The sequence below is a fragment of the Panthera leo genome, chromosome E2, assembly GCF_018350215.1.
Source record: "Panthera leo isolate Ple1 chromosome E2, P.leo_Ple1_pat1.1, whole genome shotgun sequence".
NCBI lineage: Eukaryota > Metazoa > Chordata > Mammalia > Carnivora > Felidae > Panthera > Panthera leo.
Genome location: NC_056693.1, coordinates 18,602,794 through 18,629,618, shown reverse-complemented (window position 1 = coordinate 18,629,618; position 26,825 = coordinate 18,602,794). Strand labels below are relative to the sequence as shown.

At 44.1% G+C, this 26,825-nt stretch overlaps 1 protein-coding gene and 1 non-coding gene across 8 annotated transcripts in view; one reads left to right on the top strand and one right to left on the bottom strand.

Annotated features, from left to right (window-relative positions):
- Positions 1–6,749: 6,749 nt before the first annotated feature.
- Positions 6,750–6,913, bottom strand: LOC122209242. The gene has a single exon (XR_006197522.1). It is a non-coding gene; the product is annotated as a U1 spliceosomal RNA (small nuclear RNA).
- Positions 6,914–11,293: 4,380 nt separating this feature from the next.
- Positions 11,294–26,825, top strand: part of ZNF599 (zinc finger protein 599) — a 31,278-nt gene continuing 15,746 nt past the window's right edge. For 3 of the 7 annotated variants that reach the window (XR_006197154.1, XR_006197155.1, XM_042919061.1), the window contains exons 1-4: positions 11,294–11,619; positions 14,297–14,423; positions 14,774–14,869; positions 22,970–23,078. Coding sequence is in view for 5 of the 7 variants with exons in the window: in XM_042919061.1 (XP_042774995.1) it covers positions 11,602–11,619; positions 14,297–14,423; positions 14,774–14,869; positions 22,970–23,078 (350 nt within the window). In the remaining 2 variants the exon portion in view is untranslated. Of the gene's footprint in view, positions 11,620–12,004; positions 12,087–12,171; positions 12,246–12,307; positions 12,361–14,296; positions 14,424–14,773; positions 14,870–22,969; positions 24,937–26,825 lie in introns of those variants that run through there. The other 4 variants (XM_042919057.1, XM_042919058.1, XM_042919059.1 and 1 more) reach the window with 4 other exon arrangements.

Sequence of the window (26,825 nt, the reverse complement as noted above, 5' to 3'; positions counted from 1 at the left end):
ATAACCAAATAACCAGTGGGTGTGTTACTGGTAACAGGGCGGTACAAAGGAGCATCAGCAGCGGAATGAATAAATCGCTAGCTCAACAGCAATGAACATGGATACTGCACATACACCCGAGATAACATGGGTGCATCTTATGTTTACTTTGACCAAAAAGAGCCCATAAATTATAATTCCCTTCACATAGAGGTCAGTAACAGCCACGACCAAACCATATTCTTGGGACTCCTACCCAATAGGAAAACCTATCCAACAAGGAAGGTAATACCGACGTTCCAAGTCAGGATATGGAAATCCTCTTGGTGTTGGGGGAGGAGCACACGGTGACTGGGATGGAGTTGTCAGGACTATGGACATGACTAATATTCTTTGCATTGCTTTTGGTGGTGGTTGCATAGGTATCAACTGTAAAAAGATTCATGAAAATCTACATAGATAGTTTTAAATTTCTTTTTTTTTTTTAATTTTTTTTTCAACGTTTTTAATTTATTTTTGGGACAGAGAGAGACAGAGCATGAACGGGGGAGGGGCAGAGAGAGAGGGAGACACAGAATCGGAAACAGGCTCCAGGCTCCGAGCCATCAGCCCAGAGCCTGACGCGGGGCTCGAACTCACAGACCGCGAGATCGTGACCTGGCTGAAGTCGGACGCTTAACCGACTGTGCCACCCAGGCGCCCCAATAGTTTTAAATTTCTGAGAGCTATGCCATAATTCACAACGTTACGGACTGAATCGTATTTCCTCAAAATAAGTTGAAGGCCTAGCCCCTATTACCTCAGAATGTGAGTCTATTTGGAGATAGAGTTTTTGAAAGGTAATGAAGGTAAAAGGAGCTCATATGGGTGGACCCTAATCCAATATGACTGGTGTCCTTATCAGAAGAGGAGATTAGGACACAGACAACACGGACTGAGGGACAACCCTGTGAAGACACAGTGACAAGGTAGCTTGTCTGCAAGCCAAGGAGAGAGACGTCAGAGGAACCCAAACCTGCCAACACTTTAATCTTGGAATTCTAGCCTCCAGCACTGTGAGAAAAGAAATCTCTGTTGTTTAAGCCACCCGATCTGTGATAGTTTGTCACGGCAACCCCAGCGAACTTATGCACATACTAAGAGTTTCTCTAAGAGAAACATGGGACAAATAGAAGTGTATTCTTACAGAAGTGCAACCGTATGGAATCCAACTTTTTCATTCACAAATATGTGAATTTTAATGCAGCTAAGAAAATACCTGACTGATTGCACGGAAACCAAGAACTAGAGTTACGTAAATGTAACACTTAAAAAAGAAAGCCTGGATATTGGGCTTCAATCCCAGGTCCTTTACAGATGAGATCTCTGTTGTCACGGACAGGGGTAAGACGTCAAGCCAGGATTCATTCCTCACAGACCCAGCATGTAAGCCTCCAGGTGACTATCAAGTGAAACAGAGAAAATACCCATATAGGTAAGTAAAAACGTCTCCAAAATGATTCACTTGCTTTCAAAAACCAGGGAAAATCTGCATTATTTAGAAGCAAAGTATTATGATTCAGGTCTTTGTTTGGAACTTAGACAAACCATAATGGGAGTCAAGCTGTGCTGTGTAAAGGTGCCTGGCATCTAGAGCCTGTAACAGTGACGTGAAGATACCCGTTAGCTGAGTTGTGTGGAAAATTATTACATACAAATAATTTCAGACCTGCTATTGGCTCCGGTCATGATCTCGTGGTTCGTGAGCTCGAGCCCCGCGTCGGGCTCTGTGCCGACAGCTCGGAGCCTGGAGCCTGCTTCGGATTCTGCGTCTCCCTCTCTCTCTGCTTCTCCCCCACTCACACTCTGTCTCTCTCTTTCAAAAATAAACGTTAAGGGGCGCCTGGGTGGCGCAGTCGGTTAAGCGTCCGACTTCAGCCAGGTCACGATCTCGCGGCCCGTGAGTTCGAGCCCCGCGTCAGGCTCTGGGCTGATGGCTCGGAGCCTGGAGCCTGTTTCCGATTCTGTGTCTCCCTCTCTCTCTGCCCCTCCCCCGTTCATGCTCTGTCTCTCTCTGTCCCAAAATAAATAAAAAAAAAAAACGTTGAAAAAAAAAAAATTTTTTTTAAAAATAAAAAAAAAAAACAAAAAAACAAAAATAAACGTTAAAGGGGCGCCTGGGTGGCTCAGTCGGTTGAGCATCTGACTTCGGCTCAGGTCACGATCTCGCAGTTCGTGAGTTCGAGCCCCGCGTCGGGCTCTGGGCTGATGGCTCAGAGCCTGGAGCCTGCTTCCGATTCTGTGTCTCCCTCTCTCTCTGCCCCTCCCCCGTTCATGCTCTGTCTCTCTCTGTCTCAAAAATAAATAAACGTTAAAAAAAAAAATTTAAAAAAAAAATAAAAAAAAATAAAATAAACGTTAAGAAAATAAATAAATAAGCATTAAAAAATTGATAAAAAATTTAAAAAATATATATATAAATCTGCTAAAGAAGCTGTAGATATATCTATATGTTTTGATATAAACAAATGTATACATCAAATGGAACATGTAGATTGAATTTTGAAACCCATGATATTTTGCCCCAGGTGTGACTCCCATGAATGCTGTGTTATGTGGCAAATGAGATTTTGTATATGTCAGTAAATTACTAATCAGTTGATCTTCAAATAAGATTTGCCTGGATTATCTGGGTGGACTTATTCTAATCTCAGGAGCCCTCAAAAGCAGAGTAGTTTCTTTGGCTGGTTGATCAAAAAGGAAGTAAGAGAGATTCAGAGCATGAGAGAAGCCCTCGACCCACTGTTGTGGCTTCAAAGTCAAGGAGGACGCATGGAAACCCTGAGCAGGACACGAATTCTGAAAATAAAAACAAAACCGTGATTGCGGAAGATGGCCCAGGGCCCCAGATGAAAACTGTAGCCCCTGCCAATACCTTGAGTTTGTCCCTGTGAATTTTTATTCAGAACGTCCAGCAGAGCCCTCGAACTTCTGATCAGGAGTTCAAGTGCTCAGAGACCGCAAGGTAATAAATCATGTGTTTTCAACCACAAAATTTGTGGTCATTTCTCTTTTAGAGCAGTGACCGAAAACAAATACAGGGATAGACCCGCGACAAGAGGAAAGAACTGAGACAGAAGAATGATATGAGGTGGGACCAACGTGGATAAGGAAACTGCTTCACTTTCTGTGGCAAAATACATTAGGTTAGGGTATAATTTACACAGGACGCCTCATTGCAAAATCACTCCTGTGTGAACCGGGCCAGCCACAGCAACTACAGAGAGCCAATAATCTCTACCATACCTGGCATTAAAAACGGTTTTGCGGGGCGCCTGGGTGGCTCACTCCCGCGTCGGGCTCTGGGCTGACGGCTCAGAGCCTGGAGCCTGCTTCCGATTCTGTGTCTCCCTCTCTCTCTGCCCCTCCCCCGTTCATGCTCGGTCTCTCTCTGTCTCAAAAATAAATAAAATGTTAAAAAAGAAAAAAAAAATTTTACAAAAAAAAAAAAACGGTTTTGCTTTCAGCTCCTATTTTTTTGGCTAGTGTATGGGTTTGCTGCAAACTTCCGCACCTGTCACGGAACACTGGGACTTCTGTCCCCAGGAAAGGCACTTCCAGTACATGGGACTTTCAGTGCTGAGATCAAGACAGTCTGGTCGAACGAGGGTGTTTGGTTAATGCATCTACACAAGGGGAGCGCGTGTCCAAATCTGCTCTGTTAAGGCAAAGTCTCTTTTTAAATTTTAGGCCAGTTATTTGCTCTGCATTGGTAGCTCTCTGATGGGTTTGAAAATATAGAGTCACAAATTTGATGTTCACCAAGCTTTTTTGTTGTAGAAATGTTCTCTTCCATCCTGGAGCAGAAGCCCGAATCTGCATCTTTTGTTGTCTGAGAGCTATATTCTCCCACAGATGTGTAATCAAATTTCTCTTTTATACAATAAAAGGACATAATTTTTCTGTGGGTAGAGGAAAAGTACTTATTGCAACGTGTTGTCATTTTAAAATTCTGCTTCATGTTATTATGACCCATTTTTACTTTTATTGTAGGTTAACTTTTTTTATTGTAGGGTAATTTTTGTTTGCTACATTTACCCAAGGCAAAAATTGTAAAACAATGTTGATTCCAAAAGGTTTGTCTCTCAAATGTGCCCCTTCACTATGTTCAGTATGTCCTCTCTCTTTCCCAATATATTAGGTTTTAATTTTATTTGTTTTTGAAATGTTTTCTTTTTATGTAAGGACACTCCCAAACACGTTATTTTCTGCTTCTTTAGAAGAGTAGTTGCAAAATTGAGAGACTGTACTGGAATATATTAACAACTCCTCCTCCCCCTCCTCCTCCTCCTCCTCCTCCTCCTTCCCCTCCTTCATCTTTTTCTTCTTCTTTCTCTTCTCCCCCTTCCCTTCTCCTCCTTTTGTAATGGCTTGAAGCTACTGTACTGAGTCATATACTGTGTGAATGAGGCTTTGTTTATTCAGCAAATTCCCTGTCATTGAACATTTCTGTGGTTTCCCGTTTATTTTACTTTTGAGATATTACTTCAATGAACAAGTATTTGTATGGTTATAGGACATATTATCAATGTTAATTTTAAATGGGAGATATGAGTTAACTATGAGGGGATAAGGAAGAAGTTAGTATGTCTATTTTGATTTTTCTCTAGATTTCAGTGAGTACAATTAAAACCCATATCCCCTAGATATTAATGTGATAGATTTGACCAACTTAGAAATGTGGATTATATTCCTCACTTGGGTGAAAGCTGGGGGGCACCTGGGTGGCTCAGTCAGTTACACGTCCCACTTTGGCTCCGGTCATGATCTCTCGGTTCATGAGTTCGAACCCTGCGTTGGGCTCTGTGCTGACAGCTTAGAGCCTGGAGCCTGCTTTGGAATCTCTGTCTCCCTTTCTCTCTGCCCCTCCCCTGCTCATGCTATGTCTCTCTGTCTCTCTGTCTTTCAAAAATAAACATTAAAAATTAAAAAAAAAAAAAAAGAAAGCTGGCATCCTAAAAACTCCACCCTCATTTTTTCTTTATAACATGAGTTTGCTCACTAGAGACAACCTCAGACCCATAGACCATATTCTTAACCAACGGGTCTTGGCTGTTCTCCATTAGGATCCTTCAGACAATGGAAACTTTGGGAATGAAACATTTTCTGGTTCATGTCAACTTGGCTTCTACTGACAGAGGGGGATGGGTGTTTTTCCTATGAAGGGGGCCATATGGATCCATTCTCAGAGAATTGTGGTTGTGCGTTTTGACCCAACTGCAGCTCTCTGAGGGTTCGACACAGGAGTTTATTTGCTTTTCTTTTGGCAGCCTTGGAATTTTCTCAAGGCTGGAGTAGTCTTCCAAGCAGCACTTGCCAAAAACAACTAAAAGCATATACTAGCCACTGGTGCCAGGGGATTGGGATAACAGACACTGGAAGCAGTAGACAGACCAGAATGTCTAGAAGAAGCCTGTTGGAGGAGGTACGAGGAGGACTAAGGGCTTTGAAAAGCTCCCACATATACCAGAGAATCTAGAAGGCCATGTACATTCCCAGGGCAAGTATGTGCTTAGAAGACACCTGAAAAGACCCCAGGGTTTCACCTCTTGATGATCTTTAGGCTCCACATAAAGAAAATGAAGGCTAAGGCCGAAATGTAAAAGGCATGACTAAGCAGTGAAGGAGAGGCCCTACTCCAAGAAATTTATAAAGGATAGGAGAGTATATTTTTGTCTTTGTCTCCAGGCATTTAAAGAAGTCCCTATCAAATAGCTATCTGACCATTAAGCTAATAAAACAGAGACTTCAGTGACCACCCACAATAAATAATAGAATTAAAACTTCATCAGAGAGCTTCAACAGCAGATTTGAGGAGACACAAGAAATGATCCGTGAACTTAGAGATAGGTCCATTGAAATTAAGCTGTCTAAGGAGAAGAAAGTAAAAGGAACAAAGAAAAATGAACAGAGCCTTGTGTATCTGTGGGGCAACATGAAGGATACCAACATAATGGGAATCCTAGAAGGAGAGTAGAGAGAGTGAGAGAGGAGGCAGAAAGAATATCCTAAGAAAAAAGGCTGAATATTGGGGCACCTGGGTGGCTCAGTCAGTTAAATGTCCAACTCTCGGTTTTGGCTCAGGTCACGATCTCATGATTTTGTGGGTTCGAGCACCACGTTGGGCTCTGGGCTGACAGTGCACAGCCTGCTTCGGATTCTCTCTCTCCCCCCCTCTCTGCCCCTCTCCTGCTCACACTGTCTCTGTCTCTCTGAAAAATAAATCAATAAAAAGATTTTTTAAATGGGTGAATATTCCCCAGACTTTAGAAAGACAGGAATCTGAACACCAAAAAACTCAACAAATCTCCGAATGGGATAAACTCAAAGAGATCCACACCCAGTAACATTATAATGAAATTGTCATAAACCCAACACAGAAATTGTGAAAGCCAAGAGAGGAGTGGCTCATCATGTAGAAGGGATTCTTTTTTTTTTTTTTAATTTACACCCAAGTTAGCATATAGTGCAATAATGATTCCAGGAGTGGAAGCCAGTGATTCATCACCTACATATAACACCCTGTGCTCATTCCAGCGAGTGTCCTCTTTAATGTCCCTTGCCCATTGAGCCCATCTCCCCCACCCACAACCCCTCCAGCACCCTTAGTTTGTTATCTATTTTTTGGAGTCTCTTATGTTTTGCCCCCCCCCCCATTTTTATATTATTTTTGCTTCCCTTCCCTTATGTTCATCTGTTTTGTATCTTTAAAATAATTTTTTTTTTTTGTTTAGGGGAAAACACAAACACAGTCCCCAACTACCACAAGTTATGCAGTCGAGTGTCCCACATTTAGGAAAATCACAGGGGTCGGCACATTCTGAGTGCAATGGGTAGACCTCGCCCTGGGAAAACCACTTTCGTGATCATGGTATCTCCCCTGCCAGGTAAATGTTTTGTATCTTAAACTCTGGATATGATTGAAGTCATATGATATTTGTCTTTCTCTGACTGACTAATTTCACTTAGCATAATACCCTCCAGTTCCATCCACGTAGTTGCAAATGGCAAGATTTCATTCTTTTTGATTGCTGAGTAATACTCCATTGTGTGTGTGTGTGTGTGTGTGTGTGTGTGTGTGTGTGTGTACCACATCTTCTTTATCCATTCATTCATCAGTGGACATTTGGGCTCTTTCCATACTTTGGCTATGTTGATAGCTGCTATAAACACTGGGGTGCATGTGCCCCTTTGAAACAGCACACCTCTAACCCTTGGACAAATACCTAGTAGTGCAATTACTGGGTCGTAGCGTAGTTCTATTTTTTTTTTAAATTTTTTTGAGGAACCTCCATCCTGTTTTCCAGAGTGGCTGCACCAGTTTCCATTCCCACCAGCAGTGCAAAAGCTAGAAGGGATTCTCACTGAGACCAACAGCCAATTCCCATCAGAAATCATGGATACCACAAGGCAGTAGGATAACATCTTAAAAAACTGCTGAAATAAAGAAATCAACCCATAATCAACCAACTGATTTTGAGTGTTGGTAACACCAACAATGGACAACCCATAATGGATTTAAGAGAACAATTTCATTTATAAAATCATCAAAAAGGATAAAATACTTGGAAATAAATGTAACCAAAGCTTGTATATGGAAAGTCACATACATGCTGAAAGAAACTAAAGAAGACTTAAATAAATGGAAAGACATCCATGCTCATGTGACCATGTTGTTAAGAGGGCAATACTCCTTAAATTTATCTACAGATTCAACTATCAAAATCCCAGCTAGTTTCTTTGTAGAAATCGACAAACTGATTTTCAAATTCATATGGAAATTCAAGGAACCAAGAATGGCCAAAACAATCTTAGAAAAGGAAGAACAAAGTTGGAAGGCTCATACTTCCTGATTTCAGAACTTGTTACAAATGGGGGTTCCTGGGTGGCTCAGTCGGTTGAGCGTCCGACTTCGGCTCAGGTCATGATCTCCCGGCCTGTGAGTTTGAGCCCCGCGTCAGGCTCTGTGCTGGAAGCTCGAAGCTCACAGCTCGGAGCTTGGAGACTGCTTCGGATTCTGTTTCCCTCCCTCTCTGCCCCTCCCCTGCTCATGCTCTGTCTCTCTCTCTGTCTCTCTGTCAAAAATAAATAAACATTAAAAAAATTTTTTTTTTAAAAAAGAACTTGCTACAAATGTATAGTAATTAAAACAGTGTGGTACTGGCAGTAAAATAGGAGAGTCCAAGAATGAACCCATATATATACATATATATGTATATATATGATCAATTGCTTTTTGACGAGATGGCCAAGACCATTCCATGGGGAAAGAATAGTCTATTCAACAAATGGTGATGGGACAACTGGATATCTACATGAAGGATATAAAGTTGGAACTTTACCTGACTCCGTATAAAATGTTCAACTCAAAATGGAGCATAGATCTGATATATGAGGTAAAACTACAAAACTCTTAGAAGGAAGCATAGGGGTAAATCTTCAACCTCGGACCTGGCAATTCAGTTCTTTTCAGGAAGGGACGGCCCAGAGCTCAGATGGCATCCATCTCCCCCCTGCCTCTTGAGGCTGTGGGCTGGACACAGCGGTCAATATCACCATGATGAGAGAGTGGGCACCTCTCATGGGCCTGAGACGGCCTGAGTGCCTGGGCCTGAGTCGGCCCATGTTCCTGATTTGGGGATCTGGGCAGAAGCATGAGCAGTGGGTGCATGTGGAGGGTAGTACAGGGTTCCTCAGGAGAGAGGCTGACCACTGGCTTGCTAGTCTCCATCATGGCAGGACCATGTGATGTTTGAGGATGTGTTTGTGTCCCTCTCCTAGGAAGAGTGGGAGTTTCTTGATGAGGCTCAGAGACTCTTCTACCATGACATGATGCTGGAGAACTTTGCCCTTTTAGTCTCACCTGCTAAGGCCCTCACTTTCACCCCATCCTGGCCTGGGCTCTTCACTTCCCCTTTTACCCAGAGACTATTCTATCCTTCCCACAGTCAGACCATGGGAATGAGGACTGCTTCATTCCCAGATTCCCTATGTTAAGTGTTGTGTCAGGGATAGGCTATTTCCACTGTTTCCTCTCCCAAGCAGCCCTGCTGTCTGCTGCCTGGAAGCCCAGCAGAAGTTTTAGGAGTCAGAACTCTTCCAGTCTGCTCAATGATTCCCACCCAGCTTGGCCTCTCTCTAGTCAGGTGACTGTGTCCGGATGTGCGGCACCTCTCTACCCCAAGTTCTTCCCCCTCCCTCCGCCTGATATTTCTGAGGTCTGCCTGTGCCAAGAATTTGGGCACTGACGTGGTCAATGCTTGTAGGGACTGCCAGGCTATGCCTGAGAGATACTTCCTCAACAGTTCTCTATGTTAGTTGTAGTTCCCACGTTCTGTGTGTGCTAGGTTGTTCACCTTCCCTATGTTTCCTTAGGACTTGTGTGTCCTCCAGGTCCCGTTTAGTTTCCCGACTGGCGCAGGGTCAGGCGGAAGCCCCCAGCGCTTGGCCAGGCAGACACAAGTACAGCTGCAGCCAGGGAAGTTCACAGCGGGCCAGGTCCTGCTAAGTGGGGACCCGGGGAGGGTATAATGTTAAGGCTTAGTTCAAATGTACTGGCAAACTGCCCCATGTTTACCATTTGTTTCATATCAAAGTTGCAACGGACAGTGGTCTGGATCACTGGGCGGAAGAACCAAGCAGCACTCGGAGATCTTGGAAGGCAGGAGGTTTATTTTACACCGGTGGGCTCAGAGGAGATCATTCTCCAGAGGTGTGAGCCCAGAGCATCAGTAGCGGGGACAATTTATAGCCTGTTCCAGAGCGAGGCAAGCGGGGTAGGAAGAAAAACCCGGAACAGGAGTCTTCGGGCAGGGACTGGAATTCCCCTATCAGTCCTTGTTGGCCATCTCCTAACAGATTTTTCCCTATCAAAGTCACTAGCCACACCACATTTCTACCTTTGCTTCCCCATTTGCCAGCCTGTCATTTTTACTCTGACTTCTGGTCCCTGTTGAGTCCCCCACCTGTCTGGCCTCCATCTCTCACCTATTCTCCACTGTTCTCTCTGCAGCACTGTCCAACATTGGCCTACACATGATACGACGTACATTTGCATGTGCCCCTAAATAGTCCCTGGAAACCAGCTACAGTCTATTCGCATTTTCTGCCATAGCTTATGTTCTGTAAAGTCACCCCAAACACTGAATTAGTGAATATGGAATCACTGCTCCTAGGGGAACTGGAGGGTTAGGATCCTGTAAGCCCCTGCACAACATTTTCATCAATAGATCAATGTTTAATGTCATTTTATATATGTTTCTGTTTAGAGACACTTTATTTAATATATATTGTTGATTCATTAGCATTGAACTCATAGCTGACAGCTCTGTAACTCATGCCTGAACACAGTTTATCTAACACACGTGTTTTCTCCATGAGGCACATCACAGCCTTCTTGTGCTTTGGGACACCAGACAGCACTTGAGCACTGTGTCTACGGCCCATTTTAAACAGCAACATCGCCAACTAAAAGCTCAACCTCACTAAAAATGTGGCAGTAATTATATCATTCACAGGACTCTTATTTACAGCATTGAGCTGAAATTAGAAGGCAGAGTCTCATCTTCTTTGACCTCAGCTGGGAACATGCTTATGGAACCCCCAAGCCCAAGGTCCTGAGTTTATATGGAACAGTTCCTATGTCTGGCAACCAGTGGAAAGTTATCCCAGGCAAAGGTACCAGCGTGTCCAAATACCTGGTGAGGCTGAGCTGGGAATGTTCAGAGAATCACGGCTCTCTTTTCTTTCTGGCAGATCAGGAGAGTAAGAGTTGGGTGTGGAGTGGTAGCCTGAGAGGTAGGATGTGTTCCTGAATGTGATGGGAACAGTGAAGTTATGTGGCCTCTCTGGCTGCGGAGTGGAGAACAGATTCTGGGAGTAAGGAAGGAGGCAGGAAGGCAAGGGATGAGGCTATTACACTAGTCCAGGTAAGTTTTGGTGGTGGCTGGACTAGTATGGGGGCCATGGAAGTGGGAGAAGTGGTTGGATTCTGGATCTGTTTTTTATGTATGGCTGAAGGGCTGCTGAACTCTATGTGCTTCTCCTTCAACCTCTTAAAAGCCATAGCCCTGTCTTTGGAACTTAAACACCACGTTTCTCAGAGAATGGGAAGTACACTCCCCATCACTAAGAGTCAGTCAGAAACTACATTACCCAGCAGGGAGTGTTTCTGACGTCAGAGGCGGGCGCTCAGCCAATGACGGAGAGCGGAGAGGGGCGTTTCCTGCCCCAGAGTGGGCGGGACTTCTGGCGTCCTCTCTAGGACCTCATTTGGTTGTAACGGGTCTGTGCTTAACGGAGCTTGTCATTGGAACGCCGGGGGAGGCTGCTTCCCAGAAGGGGCTTCCAGACTGAGCTATTTGAGCCCTGACTCCACCTGTAACGGGGTTGCCCCCCCGCCTCGGCACCAGCCCTTCGTCCCTGCGGTACCCGCAGGCGGCCCCTTGGACCTTGTTGCGCGTTTACACAGCGGAGACCGAGGTGCCAGACCACCCGGCCCAGGGCTGGGGCGAGGGGTCGGCTGAGCCCGCTGGGACGGGCGTTAGTCGCAGCTTCGCGAAGTCTCGCTCGGCCGTGGGCCCCATGGCGGCGCCGGCGCTGGTGAGTGGTGGGTCCCACATGCCCACGCGCGCTGCGGTCGGTGTTCGCACGGTTCCACTCAATGTGATATAGATCCTGGGACTCCTGGCCGTTCCTTCTTAATGCTCTTGGATCTGGGAGTCTTGGAGGAATGGGGGCGGGAGAGGAGCAGATCTTACTTACGTCCAACCCCGGGTTCTGAATCCAGGCCAGGGGTTGTCAGGGGAGACCCCCATTTCTGCCTCTGACCTCAGCTTGCCTTTCACTGCCCTTGGCCTCCATTCCGTCGAATCTGAAATTGGAATACCGTGTATTAACGATTTTTCTCAGTTGAGGGAATCAGAGAGGGTGCACTTGTGACGTGTGCCCTTCAGTGCTCAGCATGACCCAGAGAACATCACTCTGGATGCGCTTCTGAGAGGGACTTCCCTGGCCCTGCTCTGCTCTTAGGCTCACTCCGGGGACAGTCTGGCCCATCCCTGCCACAGGTCTGTAGGGGATGGGAGCTCTAGAGCAGAGGTAAGGGGGGAGTCGCGTTTTTTGAATTGCTGCTTTTCTGATAGCAGTAGAAGGTCCCTGGACAGGTGGGAAGACAAGACAGTCACCGGATTGAACTCTGCAGGCGCCGTCTGTGTATTACAAGTGAGGTTGGTTTGCGGTGAATCCATTTTCCTGTTGAACACATTTTCTTATACAGGTTCCTACACTTTCCCAAGGTGTGGATTTTGCCACTGGCTTTTAGGAGAGACCTACAGTAGTAAGGTAAACACAAAAATCCTCTTTGGATTTCTTTTGGTTGGTGAAAAGAGTTGCGAATGTAAGTTTTTCTTAAAAGCAAAGTGGCAGTAAAGGGAACTTGCAGAAAGTGAGGGATACTCTTCACTTTACTGCCCTTTTGGCTTAGAAAAGTTTTCATGGGAACACTTTGCTTTCAGATCGTGGGGAAAACCTGTGCTTGTGAAGGGACTCTCATTAATGACGGTGTCCAGGAATGCTGTGTCTCTTGGGACGTAAACACACAACAGGCCCTAAGTTACTCTCTAGCACGTCACCCTGTTTACTGTCATCCTGCCTCTGACCACTTGGCTTAGTTATTCATCTTTTCTTACCTGGCCCGCTCCCCGACTTCACTTCAGCCTGTTCCAGTGACCCCTCAGGGAAGCCTTCCCCGGTTGCCCTGGGGGCCTTCCCGGGTTGCCCTGCCTTGGGGACATAAGTCCCCTAATGTTTTCAGTCACCTCACTGTCCTTTGTTGCTTCTTGGAGCCCTTAGGGCCGTGTGACTTGATCTGGCTCATTTATTTAGTTTCTTGTTGGGGACCTTTCCCCAGCCCTGGAGTGTGAGGTCCTGTTGTCTGTTCTGTCCCTAGGCCTAGAAAGTGCTGGGCCTGCACCGGTGCCCAATAAGTGATTGATGAGTGAAAGGTTTTTCCCTTGGGGCGCCTGGGAGGCTCAGTTGGGTAAGCCTCTGACTCATGATTCCTGTTCAAGTTATGATCTCACGGTTCATGAGACAGAGCCCCAATTTGGGCTCCGGGCTGACAGTGCAGAGCCTGCTTGGGATTCTCTCTCTCCCTTGCTCTCTGCCCATCACACTCACGCATGTGTGCTCTCTCTCTCTCTCTCTCAAAATACATAAATTAACTTAAAAAAAAGAAAGAAAGATTTTTCCCTCTGGGACTCTTTCATACTTAGATTAAATCTAACCTCCCCACCATGGCTGGACCAGAGGGACCTGGGTTCAAATCTTGCCCCGTCTCATTAGGCATGACAACTCTGGTTGACTTGGCTTGAGCCTCAGTTTGCTGGTTGAAAAACGGAGAAGATGGCGCTTACCTCGTGGGCTGTGAAACAGTTAAGAAATTCACAAATCCGTGGAGCACTGCATGTGCTGGACTCTTGCAGTGTTTGCTTTTAGAACATTCTAATTCCCACACCAGCCTGATGAAGCATAAACTATTACTGTATTGATAGAGAAATCGAGGCTGAAAGAAGTTAGCATGTGTTGGTTCACAAGACTGGATTTAAAAAAAAAAATTTTTTTTTAATGTTTATTTATTTTTGAGAGAGAGACAGAGACAGAGCGTGAGCAGGGGAGGAACAGAGAGAGAGGGAGACCCCAGGATCCGAAGCCGGCTCCAGGCTCCGAGCTGTCAGCACTGAGCCTGACACGGCGCTCGAACCCACGAACCGTGAGATCATGACCCGAGCCGAAGTCAGACGCCCAACTGACGGAGCCACCCAGGTGCCCCCAAGACTGGATTTAAACTCCAGGAGTCTAGCTCCAGACCCACGGGCTTTTGGTTGCTTTAACACAGCATCTGAAACCCTCAGATGCAGGCAAGCAGTGTGGACCAGAAAGGCTCCGCTGCTACTGTCATTATTTGAGTTATTTTTCCCCATTCTTCCAACATCTCAGAGCACTTTCGATCTGCTGCTCACAACCCATATGAGATTAGCATTGTTTGTGTCTTTCTCCAGTGGCTTCCTACACAGGAGGCTTTTCTCTCCCACACCTTTTATTCTGTCAGAGGCACCATCTGCCTCTCTCCTGAGCCCAGCACAGAACTAGGTTCTCAGGAATTACTCAGGGGTTCAGGCCTCAGGTCTTTCTGGACTTTTCGCTGGTGGCCAAGCAATTGGTTATCATCTCATTTATTAGATGGACAGCCACCCACCACCTCTCTTTGACGTTGCAGGCATTAGTGTCATTCGAAGACGTGGCTGTGACCTTCACTGGGGAGGAATGGAGACAACTGGATCTGGCCCAGAGGACCTTATACCAGGAGGTGATGCTGGAGACCTGTGGGCTCCTGGTCTCACTGGGTAAGACCTCATCACTCTCCTGAGTGACACCCATGGACTTTCATTCCATCCTCTTTCTCTAAGCATGGCTGATTGAGAAGGCCTCTGGGACCCAACTTCCTCTCTCCTCACAGCCTCACCATAATTCTGGTCTAACCTTTTGATTATTATCCCTGTGTCTATGACAGGGATTGTTGTATAAGAAGCATAGTTCTCCGGGGTGCTTGGGTGGCTCCGTCGGTTAAGGATGGACTCTTGATTTTGGCTCAGGTCATGATCTCATGGTTCATGAGATTGAACCCTGTATACTTGAGAATTTTTCTTTTGTCCTTACCTATATACCCATGCCCCATTTATTTTTCCATACACAGGACATCCTGTTCCCAAACCAGAACTGATCTACCCACTGGAGCCTGGGCAAGAACTCTGGACAGGGAAGAGAGGCATCTCCAAAAGCACCTATACAGGTAGGTGGCTGAGAATCTGGCAGGTGGGTGTCATGGCAGATGGGTTTCATGGCAACTGACAGATTACCGGGGGAATCTCTGTTTCTGAAATTCCATGGGTAGCTGCTTCTTGTGGCCTTCCTGGGGTCTTGGTTGATGATGGAGTACTCCAGCCGTATTTCCCCTGTCTTTCCTCCCCATCACACTCTGCCTTTATTAGGGTTAGAATGTAGTATACTGAGTAAGACACGGCTTTAAATGCTTAGCCACTCACCAGCCTCTGGTTTGACCCTGGGGAAGTTGCATGACCTCACTATACCTTTGATAGACAAGTTAGGCTAAGTTAATTCTCTGCTATAAAAGATAAACTCCCAAATCTAGGTGAGTCAACAGATAAAAGAGTTTTTTTCTCATTCATGCCATGGTTAATATGGATCAGCAGGGGAACTCTGTACCACGTATTCGGGGACCCAGGTGCATTCTGTTGTCGGTATGGGGCTATAAGGTTGCCCTGGCACCGTCCAACTCGCCAAGGGGAATAGGAAAGAAGGAGAGGACAGACGGCCTCCACCTTGCAGTGGTGCAAATTAGGATTTTTCCCCTTCAAAATGGTGTGAAAGTGGTACACATGCAGTAGAAACTGGACTTGGAATTTTGAGTTTGGATCTTTTCCTGGGCTGGTGATACTGCAGCAGGGTAGTGTCTCCCGATGCTGGGCAGTGCAGTGAGCTGCACCTCCCAGTTAGCCATGCAATCCTGCAGGTAAACAACCAGTACACTTACAGCCATTCTGGCTTAAAAATTTTTTTTTAATGTGTATCTATTCTTGAGAGAGAGAGAGCGCCAGAGTGTGAGCAGGGGAGGGGCAGAGAAAGAGGGAGACACAGAATCTGAAGCAGGCTCCAGGCTCTGAGGTGTCAGTACAGAGCCCAGCGTGGAGCTTGAACTCCTAAACCGCAAGATCGGGACCTGAGCTAGTCGGACACTTAACTGACTGAGCCATCCAGGCGCCCCACAACCATTCTGTTTTTCCCGTTCAGTATAATATTCAATAAATTGCACAAGATATTCAACGCTTTATTGGAAAACAGTCTTTCCTTTTGATGATTTTGCCCAACTGTAGGGTAATGTAAGTGTACCGAGCATGTTTAAGGTCGTCCAGGCTAAGCTATGATGTGTGGTAGGTTAGGTATATGAAAGGCATTTTGATGGGTTTATTGGGACATAACCCCATCCTAGGTTGAGGAAGATCTGTAGGCATATCCGCCTGCACACATACTTCACTTCCATTCACATTCCATTGACAAGAGCTGGGTATTAGGCTACATGTTGCATCAGACTGGGAAATGTGGTTCAGCTTTGTGCCCAAGAGGAAGGGGCCAGCAATATGATGAACATACACTCGGTCTGCTAAACTAGCCTACATTAGAAAACACAGTAATGATAGTTTCTGCATCACTGGATCGTTTGGAAATGTAATTAGATAGCGGGAAACTTGTAATTAACAAGTTTATTCACTGCCTGACCCAAAGTAAGTGACAAAGTAAGAAAGGTTACAGGTGAGTAATATTCGTGCATTATTAGTCATAATGAATAATGTTATCTCAGACTCCCTTCCGAATTCAGAAAAGATAGTCCTTTCTTTTGCTGCAGATTACTACCTCCAGCTGTACCTTGCATCCCTCCCTTTTCCACCTTCCCTATTCATTCATTTATTCCTCAGTGCATCCGTGCATGCATCCGTCCGTCCATTTGTGAAACATATTCAGAAACAATCCCTAGCCTTGTTGTCTTCTTGCCCTCCTGTCTTACAAAACTTCAGGGAGACATTCGCCTTGTCAGCCCCACATCTGAGCTGCTCAGGGCAGCTGGACCCATCACGTGGACAGAGAGGTGCCAATGCCGGTTCATGATCTCTCTCCTCTCGTGTTCCTTCTGGCTGCTCAGCCAGTGAGTATCTGGCCACCCCCCCCTCACCCCTAGAATCTATCTCACATCTTCACCCCCCTCTGCAGTTCCACATCTTCACTTGAATGTTCCAGAGGTACTTCACACTCTCATCCTAAAAGGGACCTCACGATTTGGCCCACGCCTCCCATCTCCCAATTTTCAATTAACAGTCTTACCGTCGAATAAGTCACGAAAGCCAGCAACAAAAGTAGACCCCGCGACACCTCTACCTTCTTCATACCCTCTATCCAGCCATTCCTGAATGTTGATCACGTTTCATCATCCATGTCTCCTGAATCTGTCACCTTCACCAACTCTGTCAGTTCTGCATCAGCACCCTAGTCCAAGCTGTAGTCGTCTCCTGCCTGCATGACTCTAACAGAAGTCTAACTGGTCTCCCCGGATCTGCTGTGTGCCTCTGGTCTGCTCTGTGTCTTCCGTCTGCTTCCAACCACTCCCCTTCTTCCAGATATCACCACCTGCCTCGTTACTGATAACTCAGCATTGTGGCCTACTTCACACTGAGAATAGAGGCTACGTGCTTGGTTTTCCTGCTCTTTCACCCTTACAGACTCACCTCTGCAGCAGAGTTCTTATCTACAGCGTGGATCTAGATCCCACCTTCACCTGCCTTTTCAGGTGTGTTATCTATGGCCATGTGGCAACATTACCACAAACATAGCAGGTTAAAATATCACTCATTTACTCTTTTCCTTCCGTGGGTCGGAGGTCCAGGCACAACTTGGGGTCGGCACAAGCCACAGTCATAGGCACCTCACAACATGTCAGCTTCCTTCTTCAGATCAAGTGATGGTGGGAGAGACTCCAGCAAGATGGATGGGACACAAAACCTCATCTCTTACATTCCGTCATTTTGCATATTCTCTTCTTTTTCATTTAAATTCAAGTTAGTTAACATATAGTGTAATATTGGTTTCAGGAATAGAATTTAGTGATTCATCACTTACATAGAACACCCAGTGCTCATCCCAAGAAAGGTCCTCATTAGTGTGGACCCATTTAGCCCATCCACCCACCCCCCAGCCTCAGATTGTTCTCTGTATTTAAGGGTCTCTTATGGTTTGCTTCCCTCTCTGTTTTTATCTTATTTTCCTTCCCTTCCCCTATGTTTATCTGTTTTGTTTCTTAAATTCCACATATGAGTGAAATCATATGATATTTGCCTTTCTCTGGCTGACTTATTTCTCTTGGCATAATACACTCTAGTTCCATCCACATTGTTACAAATGCCATATTCTGTTCTTTAGAAGCAAAATCAAGGCCCTGTAGCATTTAGCTAGAGGGATCGTAATAGGTTGTAAGCATCACAAGTTAGGAATTACAGGAAGCCAAACAAGAGTCTGCTGCATCAGGGACCTTGAGTCTTCAACTTATTTCTTGCCTCTTCTGTATCTTCGCCTTCTCACCTAATTCATCTTCTCTCAGAAAACACAGTGAAGTTTCTGACCCTGGGGGAAACATGAAAAAAAATTGCTCTTGGCTCTCCAACAGCATCTAAATGTTGATGACTCTCTTTCACCCGAACAACCAAGCTTCCGGGAGGAGTTTTCTCATTCTCTGAAGAGACATCTACACAGGATGTCTAGGCCTCCCCTTTACTATTTTTTACTATTTTCTTTAATTGCTGTACTAAAGTGTAACTTACACATAGTGAATGTACAAGTCTTAAAGGTTCATCTTCCTGAAGTTTTACTCATATAAACCCGAGTACCACCACACAGGTCAAAAAAATACAGTATTTCCAGTGCCTCACAGGCTTCTTGTGCTCCCTCCTTGTTAATATCTCCTTCTACAAAAATAATGGGCATTCAACCCAGTGACTGTAGATGAGTTTTGAAGACTTATAAATGGATCCCCACAATACATGATACTGTTCTGTGTGTCTTCTTTTGATAATCATTGTTGCTCCGAAGTCTGTCATACGGTTGCAAATTTGGAGTTATTTCTTACTGTGCCGTGTCTCAGTGAATGAATAGATTCCATTTACCCATTTTACCGTTATTTGGCTTGGGCTCCATTTTTTGGAATATTGTGAGGAACACAGCTACGAATATTCTTGATATTTTTGTTGGATATGGCACACGTTTCTGTTGGGAATATGCAAATGAGTGGACTGGCTGGATCATGGTCTAGGTGTATGATCAGCTTCAGTAGAAACCACCAAACAGTTTCAAAGGGACTGCACCACTTCACATTCCCAGTAGTCCTCACTGCTGTGCGTACTGGGGAGCAGGTGGCATCTTCCCCTTTACTCTTTGAGACTCAGTAGTGTTTCTCAGCACTGCAGTACTGAAAATGTTCTTGCATTACTGTTGACATTCTGACTGGCAAATGTAACACCTAGAATAATGATAATAAATGGTGGTCTACACCTTACTGAATATTTGCCATATACTGGGCTAGTTGATTTGTATGATTTTTCTCATGTAACACTGTTAGGAACATTTTATGTGTCCTCCCAGAATTCATATGATGGAACCCTAACCCCCAGAGTGATATTAGGAGGTCGGGATTTGGGGAGATGATTGGGTTTAGATGAGATCATGAGGGTGGAGCTCCCATGATGGGATTGGTATCCTCATAAGAAGACAAAGGGAGACCATAGTCTTTCCAGATGTGGTGTGTGTGCTGGGGATGGTTGGGAGAAGAGGGAGAATACTCTTGTGTCTCTTCTTATAAGGACACTAATGCTATCAGATCAGGGCCCTACGCTTATTACCTCATTTAACCTTAATTGCTTCTATCAAAGGCCCTATCTTCAAATTCACATTGGAGGTTAGGGCTTCAACACATGAATTTTGGGGGAACACAAACATTCAGTCCATAACAAGATTTGCTTTGAGGGTAAATATAGGGCTATTCATATATTCTGTTTTTTCTTGTGTCAGTTTTGGTAATTTGAATATTTCAAGGAATGTTTCCACTTCATCTAATTATTCTATTACATTTTAAGATTGTTTCGGGGCGCCTGGGTGGTTCAGTCGGTTAAGCAGCCGACTTCGGCTCAGGTCATGATCTCGCGGTCCGTGGGTTCAGGCCCCGCGTCGGGCTCTGTGCTGACAGCCCAGAGCCTGGAGCCTGTTTCAGATTCTGTGTCTCCCTCTCTCTGACCCTCCCCCGTTCATGCTCTGTCTCTGTCTCAAAAATAAAATAAATGTTAAAAAAAAAAATTAAAAAAAAAAGATTGTTTCATCTTAAAATGGTAAATTTTATATAAATTTTACCATAAATAAATAAATAAATGCAAGATATATACATATGTTTTTACACTCTTATCTTAATCATTTGGTGCTCATCACCACAAGTGCACTCCTTAATCCCAATCACCTATTTAACCCATCCCCCCACCCACCTCCCATCTGGTCACCATCAGTTTGTGCTCTATAGTTAAGAATCTGTCTCCTGGTTTGTCTCTGTCTGTCTCTTTTTTTCCCTTTGCTCGTTTGTTTCTACCATTCCACATATGGGCAAAATCATATGGTATATGTCTTTCTCTGAGTGACTTATTTCATTTAGCACTATACTCTCTAGTTCCATCCATGTTGTTGCAAATGGCAAGATTTCACTCTTTTTTATGGCTGAGTATTCCAGTGTGTGTGTGTGTGTGTGTGTGTGTGTGTATTTCATCTTCTTTATGTATTCATCAGTCGATGGATGCTTCCATACCTTGGCTATTGTAAACAATGCTGGTATAAACATAGGGGTCCGTGTATCCCATGCACACATTTTTATAATACCATTATAAACTGACATTCTCAAAACAAATTTAAAAATTACTTCATTGTACTCATGTATATTTTGCTTTTTTATTTGAACGTTATAAAAAGCATATCATAGTTTAATTGTCTTATGTGATTTGTACTTTTTATTCAACAGTATATTGCTAAGACTCACCCAGCACGTTGGTATAGTTCACTTATTTTTTCTTCTGTAGTCATTTGCATGAATATAACACAGTGTATTCATTTATCTTCATGGGCATTTTCTTGTTTCCAGTTTTTCACACCCACAGAGTGCTGCCATGAAAATTCACATACACTATATCCTCATGCATGTGTAGGAATTTCTCTTAGTAGTGTTCCCAAGGGCTAGAATTTTTCGATTATTATCAGGTAAGCAAAAGGAGAACGTTACTAGATGCTGCCCTGCTGTTTCTTTACCTGCATTATAATAACGATTTCATGGATCCACATCCTTTCCAACACCTGATATTGTCATGTTCTTATTTTCAGTCAGGTAAATATATGGTATCTCATTGTGGTCTTTTTGCCCTTTCCTCATATCCAAGAAAGTTGATCACCTCTTCATATTTTTTTTTCTTTAATGTGCATTCATCCATTTTTGAGAGAGAGAGGGGCAGAGTGTGCTCCAGGGAGGGGCACAGAGAGAGAGAGAGAGAGAGAGAGAGAGAGAATCCCAAGCAGGCTCTGTTTCAGCACAGAGCTCGACACGGGGCTCGATCCCATGAACCACAAGATCACGACGTGAGCCAAAATCAAGAGCTGGAGACCCAACCAACTGAGCCACCCAGGGGCCCCTCTTTATGTGTTCATTGGCCAATATGTATCTTCTGCGATGAAAAAGTGGAGTGTTGAATTTCCCACCTGTAATTGTGGTTTTGTTTATTTATCCTTTGAACTCAGTTTTTGGGTTGATTTGAGGCTCTGATATTTGTTGCATACATTTTAGGATTGTTACCTCTTCCTGGTGTTTTGATCTTTTTATCATTCTATAATGACCCTCTTCTTCTCATTTACTTTATCTGATATTTAGACACCCTTGTTTGCCTTTTAAAAAATTATATTTAGTCAATTTGACTAGTCTTGTCTTTTACAGTTAATGCTTTTGAATCTTATGAAATCTTTCACTTTCCCAAGATCTAAAAGATATTCATTTATACTATTTACTAAAAACTGCTAATGTTGAGCTTCTGACAGTAAGGTCTTAATCAGTCTGGAGTTAGTTTTTTATGCGGTGTGAGGTTAAGAATGCAATTTCATATGGCAAATGATTTCTCTAGATCCGTTTATTGAATAGTCCCTCCTTTTCCCATTGGCCCCTCTGCTACTTCTGTCATATATCAAAGTATATACGTACATTTCTGAGTTCTCAATTCTGTTTTTTCCTTTGATAGTTCGGCAGTTTATCTTAAATCTATGCCTACATCATACTGCCTTGATGCATCTAATCATCATAATCCTAATTCCTCAAAGGGCAAATGTCCCTGCTTTATTCTTCTGTGGAGATATCCTGGTGTGTTCGTTCTTTTATATAAATTCCTCAATGAGCTTGTCACTATCCTTGAAAAACTCTATAAGCTAAACGCTTAATCTGAAGTTGTATAGAATTTGTAGGTGAATTTAAGGAGAACTTTATATGACTAATCTCCCTTTTCACATAGATCTTCGTTAATGTGATACATTTATAATTCTCTTCATCTAGATGATATCTATTTGGGATCTGTTCACCTAGTCTTTACCCAGACAAAGTCGAGTCCGTATGCCCACCCGCTAGCTTCTCACCATCCCCCACTATCGCACAGCCCAGAACCGCGAGCTTTCGTGTCTCCTCTGTCCCCACCTGCCTCTCCATCCTCATCTTCATCGTGCTCTCATCCTCCTCACTTTGCCTGGCATTCAGCATTCTGTCAAGACACTGCACACTTGTGCTTTGTCATCCACTGCAGTCTCTCTCCTATTTCCGTCAGGGAGCCCCTGCTCTCCTCTGGAAATAAGCTCCCATAGAACCTTTTCTGGGTAGCCTCCACTGATCTCTTTCTGCCTCCCACGTGGGCCAAGTTATGTGTACCTTCCCTGTGCTGTCATACCATGACGTGCTAGGGCGCAGTCGTTACGCACAGTGTAGTCATTGCTCTGCCCACCCTCCTCCGTTCTGGGGAGTGAGGAGTCGTCTCCACTCCGCATTCTCTATGCCGTGCCCAAGTGTTTCTTCCTGGGTTAGCTTTTAAAGATGTCACGAGTGCGTGGGTTAGCAAAGAAAGAAATTGTAAACCTGAGCGCGATAGCTGTGTAAATGCTACAGGCGTCAGAAGGATTCGATTTCATCTTCATTCTTCCACTCAGATGGTGATTTTATTTGCTCTGCATCGACATCGCTAATAGACACCTTTCTGTATTGGATTTCCTTCAGGTGAAAAAGCAAAACCTGAGACCACAGAGTTTACTGCTTCTCAGCTGGCCTTCACTGAGGAAGCCCCTTTTGAGGACCAAATGACACAGGGAGCCTCGAGGGATTCCAGGTTGGGGCAAGCCAGGGATCGGGAAAAGCTATCAGAAATGCAGGAAGGAAACTTGAGGCCAGGAACAGACCCCCACGAGGAGACATGCCCTAGGAAGTTGAGCCATAAACATGATGATTTGGAGACAGATGATAGTTTGTGTTTAACCATTTTACAGGAGCGAGTCACTATACAAGATGATCTACATGAACATGATGGCCAAGGACCCAGAAAAGACCCTGTGACCGATGCAAGGAATAACCTGTATAAATGCAAAGAATGTGGGAAAGGGTTTAGCAAGAATTGGGCCCTTGTTCGGCATCAACAGATTCACGCTGGAGTGAAGCCCTATAAATGCAGTGAATGTGGGAAAGCCTGTCGTTATATGGCCGACTTCATTCGACATATGAGGTTTCATACGGGGGAAAAACCATACAAGTGTGTGGAGTGTGGGAAGGCCTTCAAACGCAGGTCTCACCTCACAGAGCACCAGCGCATTCACACTGGAGATAAGCCCTATGAGTGCAAAGAATGCGGTAAAGCTTTCACCCACCGCTCCTCTTTTATCCAGCATAATATGACGCACACTAGAGAAAAGCCCTTTTTGTGCAAAGAATGTGGGAAAGCTTTCTACTACAGCTCTTCCTTTGCTCAACACATGAGGATTCACACTGGAAAGAAACTCTATGAGTGCAGTGAATGTGGAAAGGCCTTTACTCACCGCTCCACTTTTATCCAGCATAATATGACCCACACAGGAGAAAAACCCTTTCTGTGCAAAGAATGTGGAAAAGCTTTTTGCCTCAACTCATCCTTTATTCAACACATGAGGATTCACACTGGAGAGAAACCCTATGCGTGCAGTGAATGTGGAAAGGCCTTCACTCACCGCTCCACTTTTGTCCGGCATAAGAGGACTCATACTGGAGAGAAGCCCTTTCAATGCAAGGAATGTGGGAAAGCCTTTTGTGACAGCTCTTCTTTAATTCAGCACATGAGGATTCACACTGGTGAGAGGCCCTATGAATGCAGTGAGTGTGGAAAGGCCTTTACACACCACTCGGTTTTTATCCGACATAATAGAACCCACACTGGAGAAAAACCCTTGGAGTGTAAACAGTGTGCAAAAGCTTTTTACTATAGTTCTTCCTTTACTCGACACATGAGGATTCACACTGGCGAAAAGCCCTATGTATGCAGAGAATGCGGGAAGGCCTTTACCCAACCGGCAAATTTTGTTCGTCATAATAGGATCCACACTGGAGAAAAACCATATGAATGCAAAGACTGTAACAAGGCCTTCTGTGACAACTTTGCCTTAACTCAACACACGAGAACTCACACTGGAGAGAAACCCTTTGAATGTGGTGTGTGTGGAAAAACCTTCAGCCATAGTTCATCCTTTACTCACCATCGAAAAATTCATACCAGAGTGTAAAGGCCTTTGCAAGTCATTTACTTCAATTTTAAGGAACTCGTACTGGTGAAATACCTTTTCTTTTGAATATAACTATTCAGGAAAACATTTTGGCCAGAGAAGTATTTTACTATCTGATAATTCATACTGAAGAGAAACATCATAATTGTCATCCCTGTGAAAGTTTCTTTGTGGCAGGTCCTCTCAAAGGTCGTCTTAGAAATTGACCAAGCCTAGAGCTTTAACTACCCCTGAGATTGATCCAGAAGAGAGACCCAGTGGTTATGCATTTAGGAAAAATGTCAAGAATTCTTCCCATGTTTATACTACAGAACCATGTCAAAAGTATCTTAAAAGTACAATGAGACATAGTGAAGGAGATGTAGAAAAGAAAGGAAAACAAAATGCGTGTATGGCTTCTAATTTCCCTGCCAAGCTTGTGATAATTTGTCATCGGGGGGGGGGGGGTGGTGGGGATATGGGGGGGATGAGAGATGAAAAATACCTCATCTCCTTTATGTGTTTATTATACACCCGTAGTCAGGAGAGTTGGACCATTGAAGGCAGCTCTGCTGCCAGCTTTTGTTTTTTTTTTTAATTTTCTTTATTTGAAAACATTGTGATTTTTACCCTTGAGCATAAATGTTTGTGAGAGATGTAGAGGCCTGGGTCGTGAAATACTTAAATACGCACACGCACACACACGCACAGAGTCAATTCTTGTTATTCATTGTAGTTGTATTCTATACATTGATCACAAACACTGAATTGGTGAATACTGAGCCATAGCTCCTAGGTTCCTATGAGCCTCTGTTCACATTTTCATCAACCAATCAATGCGTAACCCATTATGGAATTTTTTTTTTCTGTTTAAAAGACATTTATTTAATACATGTTCCCTAGAAATAAATTATATGCAGTATTTCCTTATAATAAAAATATTTCAATTACATCATTTTGTGTAACTTATTCTGTTACTATACTGCTTTAACTCAGTGATACACACAGAAAGTATACATAATTTAGTATTCACACACAATAAACACAGTAAACAGTAATGTGAACACATACACTGTGTTATACTGTACAGTCATGCGAAGAAAGTCCAGAAAAAAGGTTAAAATTAATCAAAGATTGACATTAAACTAAAACTAATTTTGATAGAGTTGTTGGATATGTGGTGATAGAGCAGTGCACTCTGAAGAAACCTCTTGACCTTGGCATAGTTGATGCTATTTATTCTGCAGAAGAGGAAGACTGAGTGTGGGGTGTCAGTTCTACCTCAGGAATTTGACTCTTGTCATTTGTTGACATCAGCAGTTTCCTTTTGTGAAGTGGCTTGAAAAAATTGCGTGAGGCTTCATTCAACCATTGGGTCACATTCTTTTAGGTCCTGGAACGTTTTTCCAAAGTAGAATTTCGGATACATGGCTGCTGCGAGAAAAGCGACTCATTCAGTGGTAGAGTGATTTTCGTCACCATCCTCATCATCACTGACTTCAGTGCCTTGTTTGGCTATCTCTTCTGGGTCTTTATTTGTGGGTTCTACCACCTTCTCTGTCAGTATTTCTTCCACATCTTCCCTCACGTCATTGGGAGTTTTTCCACTTACTTGTCATGTGATATGCATATGTACCTGACACAGTTCTTTATGTTTTATGTAACACCTTCAAAGCCTTGGAAAATTTCCAGGCAGTTTTGCCATTTTCCCAAGTTCCTCAAAGTAGTCTGCTTGACTGTGCCAACACAGTAACCAGTGACGGTTCGCATAGTGACTGACTGCAATAGTCCATCATGGTAACCACCATGTTTCTTTGTTGGTGTTGTAAGCTTTAGTATAAAGCTCCCTCATGTGGTGTACCATGAATCTTTTATGTCATGTCCTGATTGAGAGGTTGGATGACAGTGTTTAGGGGCATGAAAAGAACATCTAGGTTGGGGTGGGCATTTGCGAGTTCGTAACAATGGGCCAATGGGCATTCTCCAAAATTAACACAACCCTGGAGGCAAAGTATTTGCCCTGGAGATAGCAGTAAATATAGCTTCTTGGATGAGCAGTTGTGGAAGCATCCCAGAATGCTTCTGACCTCTCTCAAATTTTTTTTGTTCCACCTGCAGCGGACTGGTGTATGGCATATGCCGAACTCCTGAACCAGAGTTTCCTTTTGAGTTCTGGTGGATTTGAAGTTCTCTACACCTTTATGGGCTCGCACTTAGAGTTGGTTGCTGTTGGTATTGACACACAACTGCAAGATTGCACGATACTTGAATAATTTGAAGACTGGTGATTTGGAGGCCATTTGCATTATATACGTTCCTTTGCCAAAAGCCTAGTAAAACAAGCCAGTCTC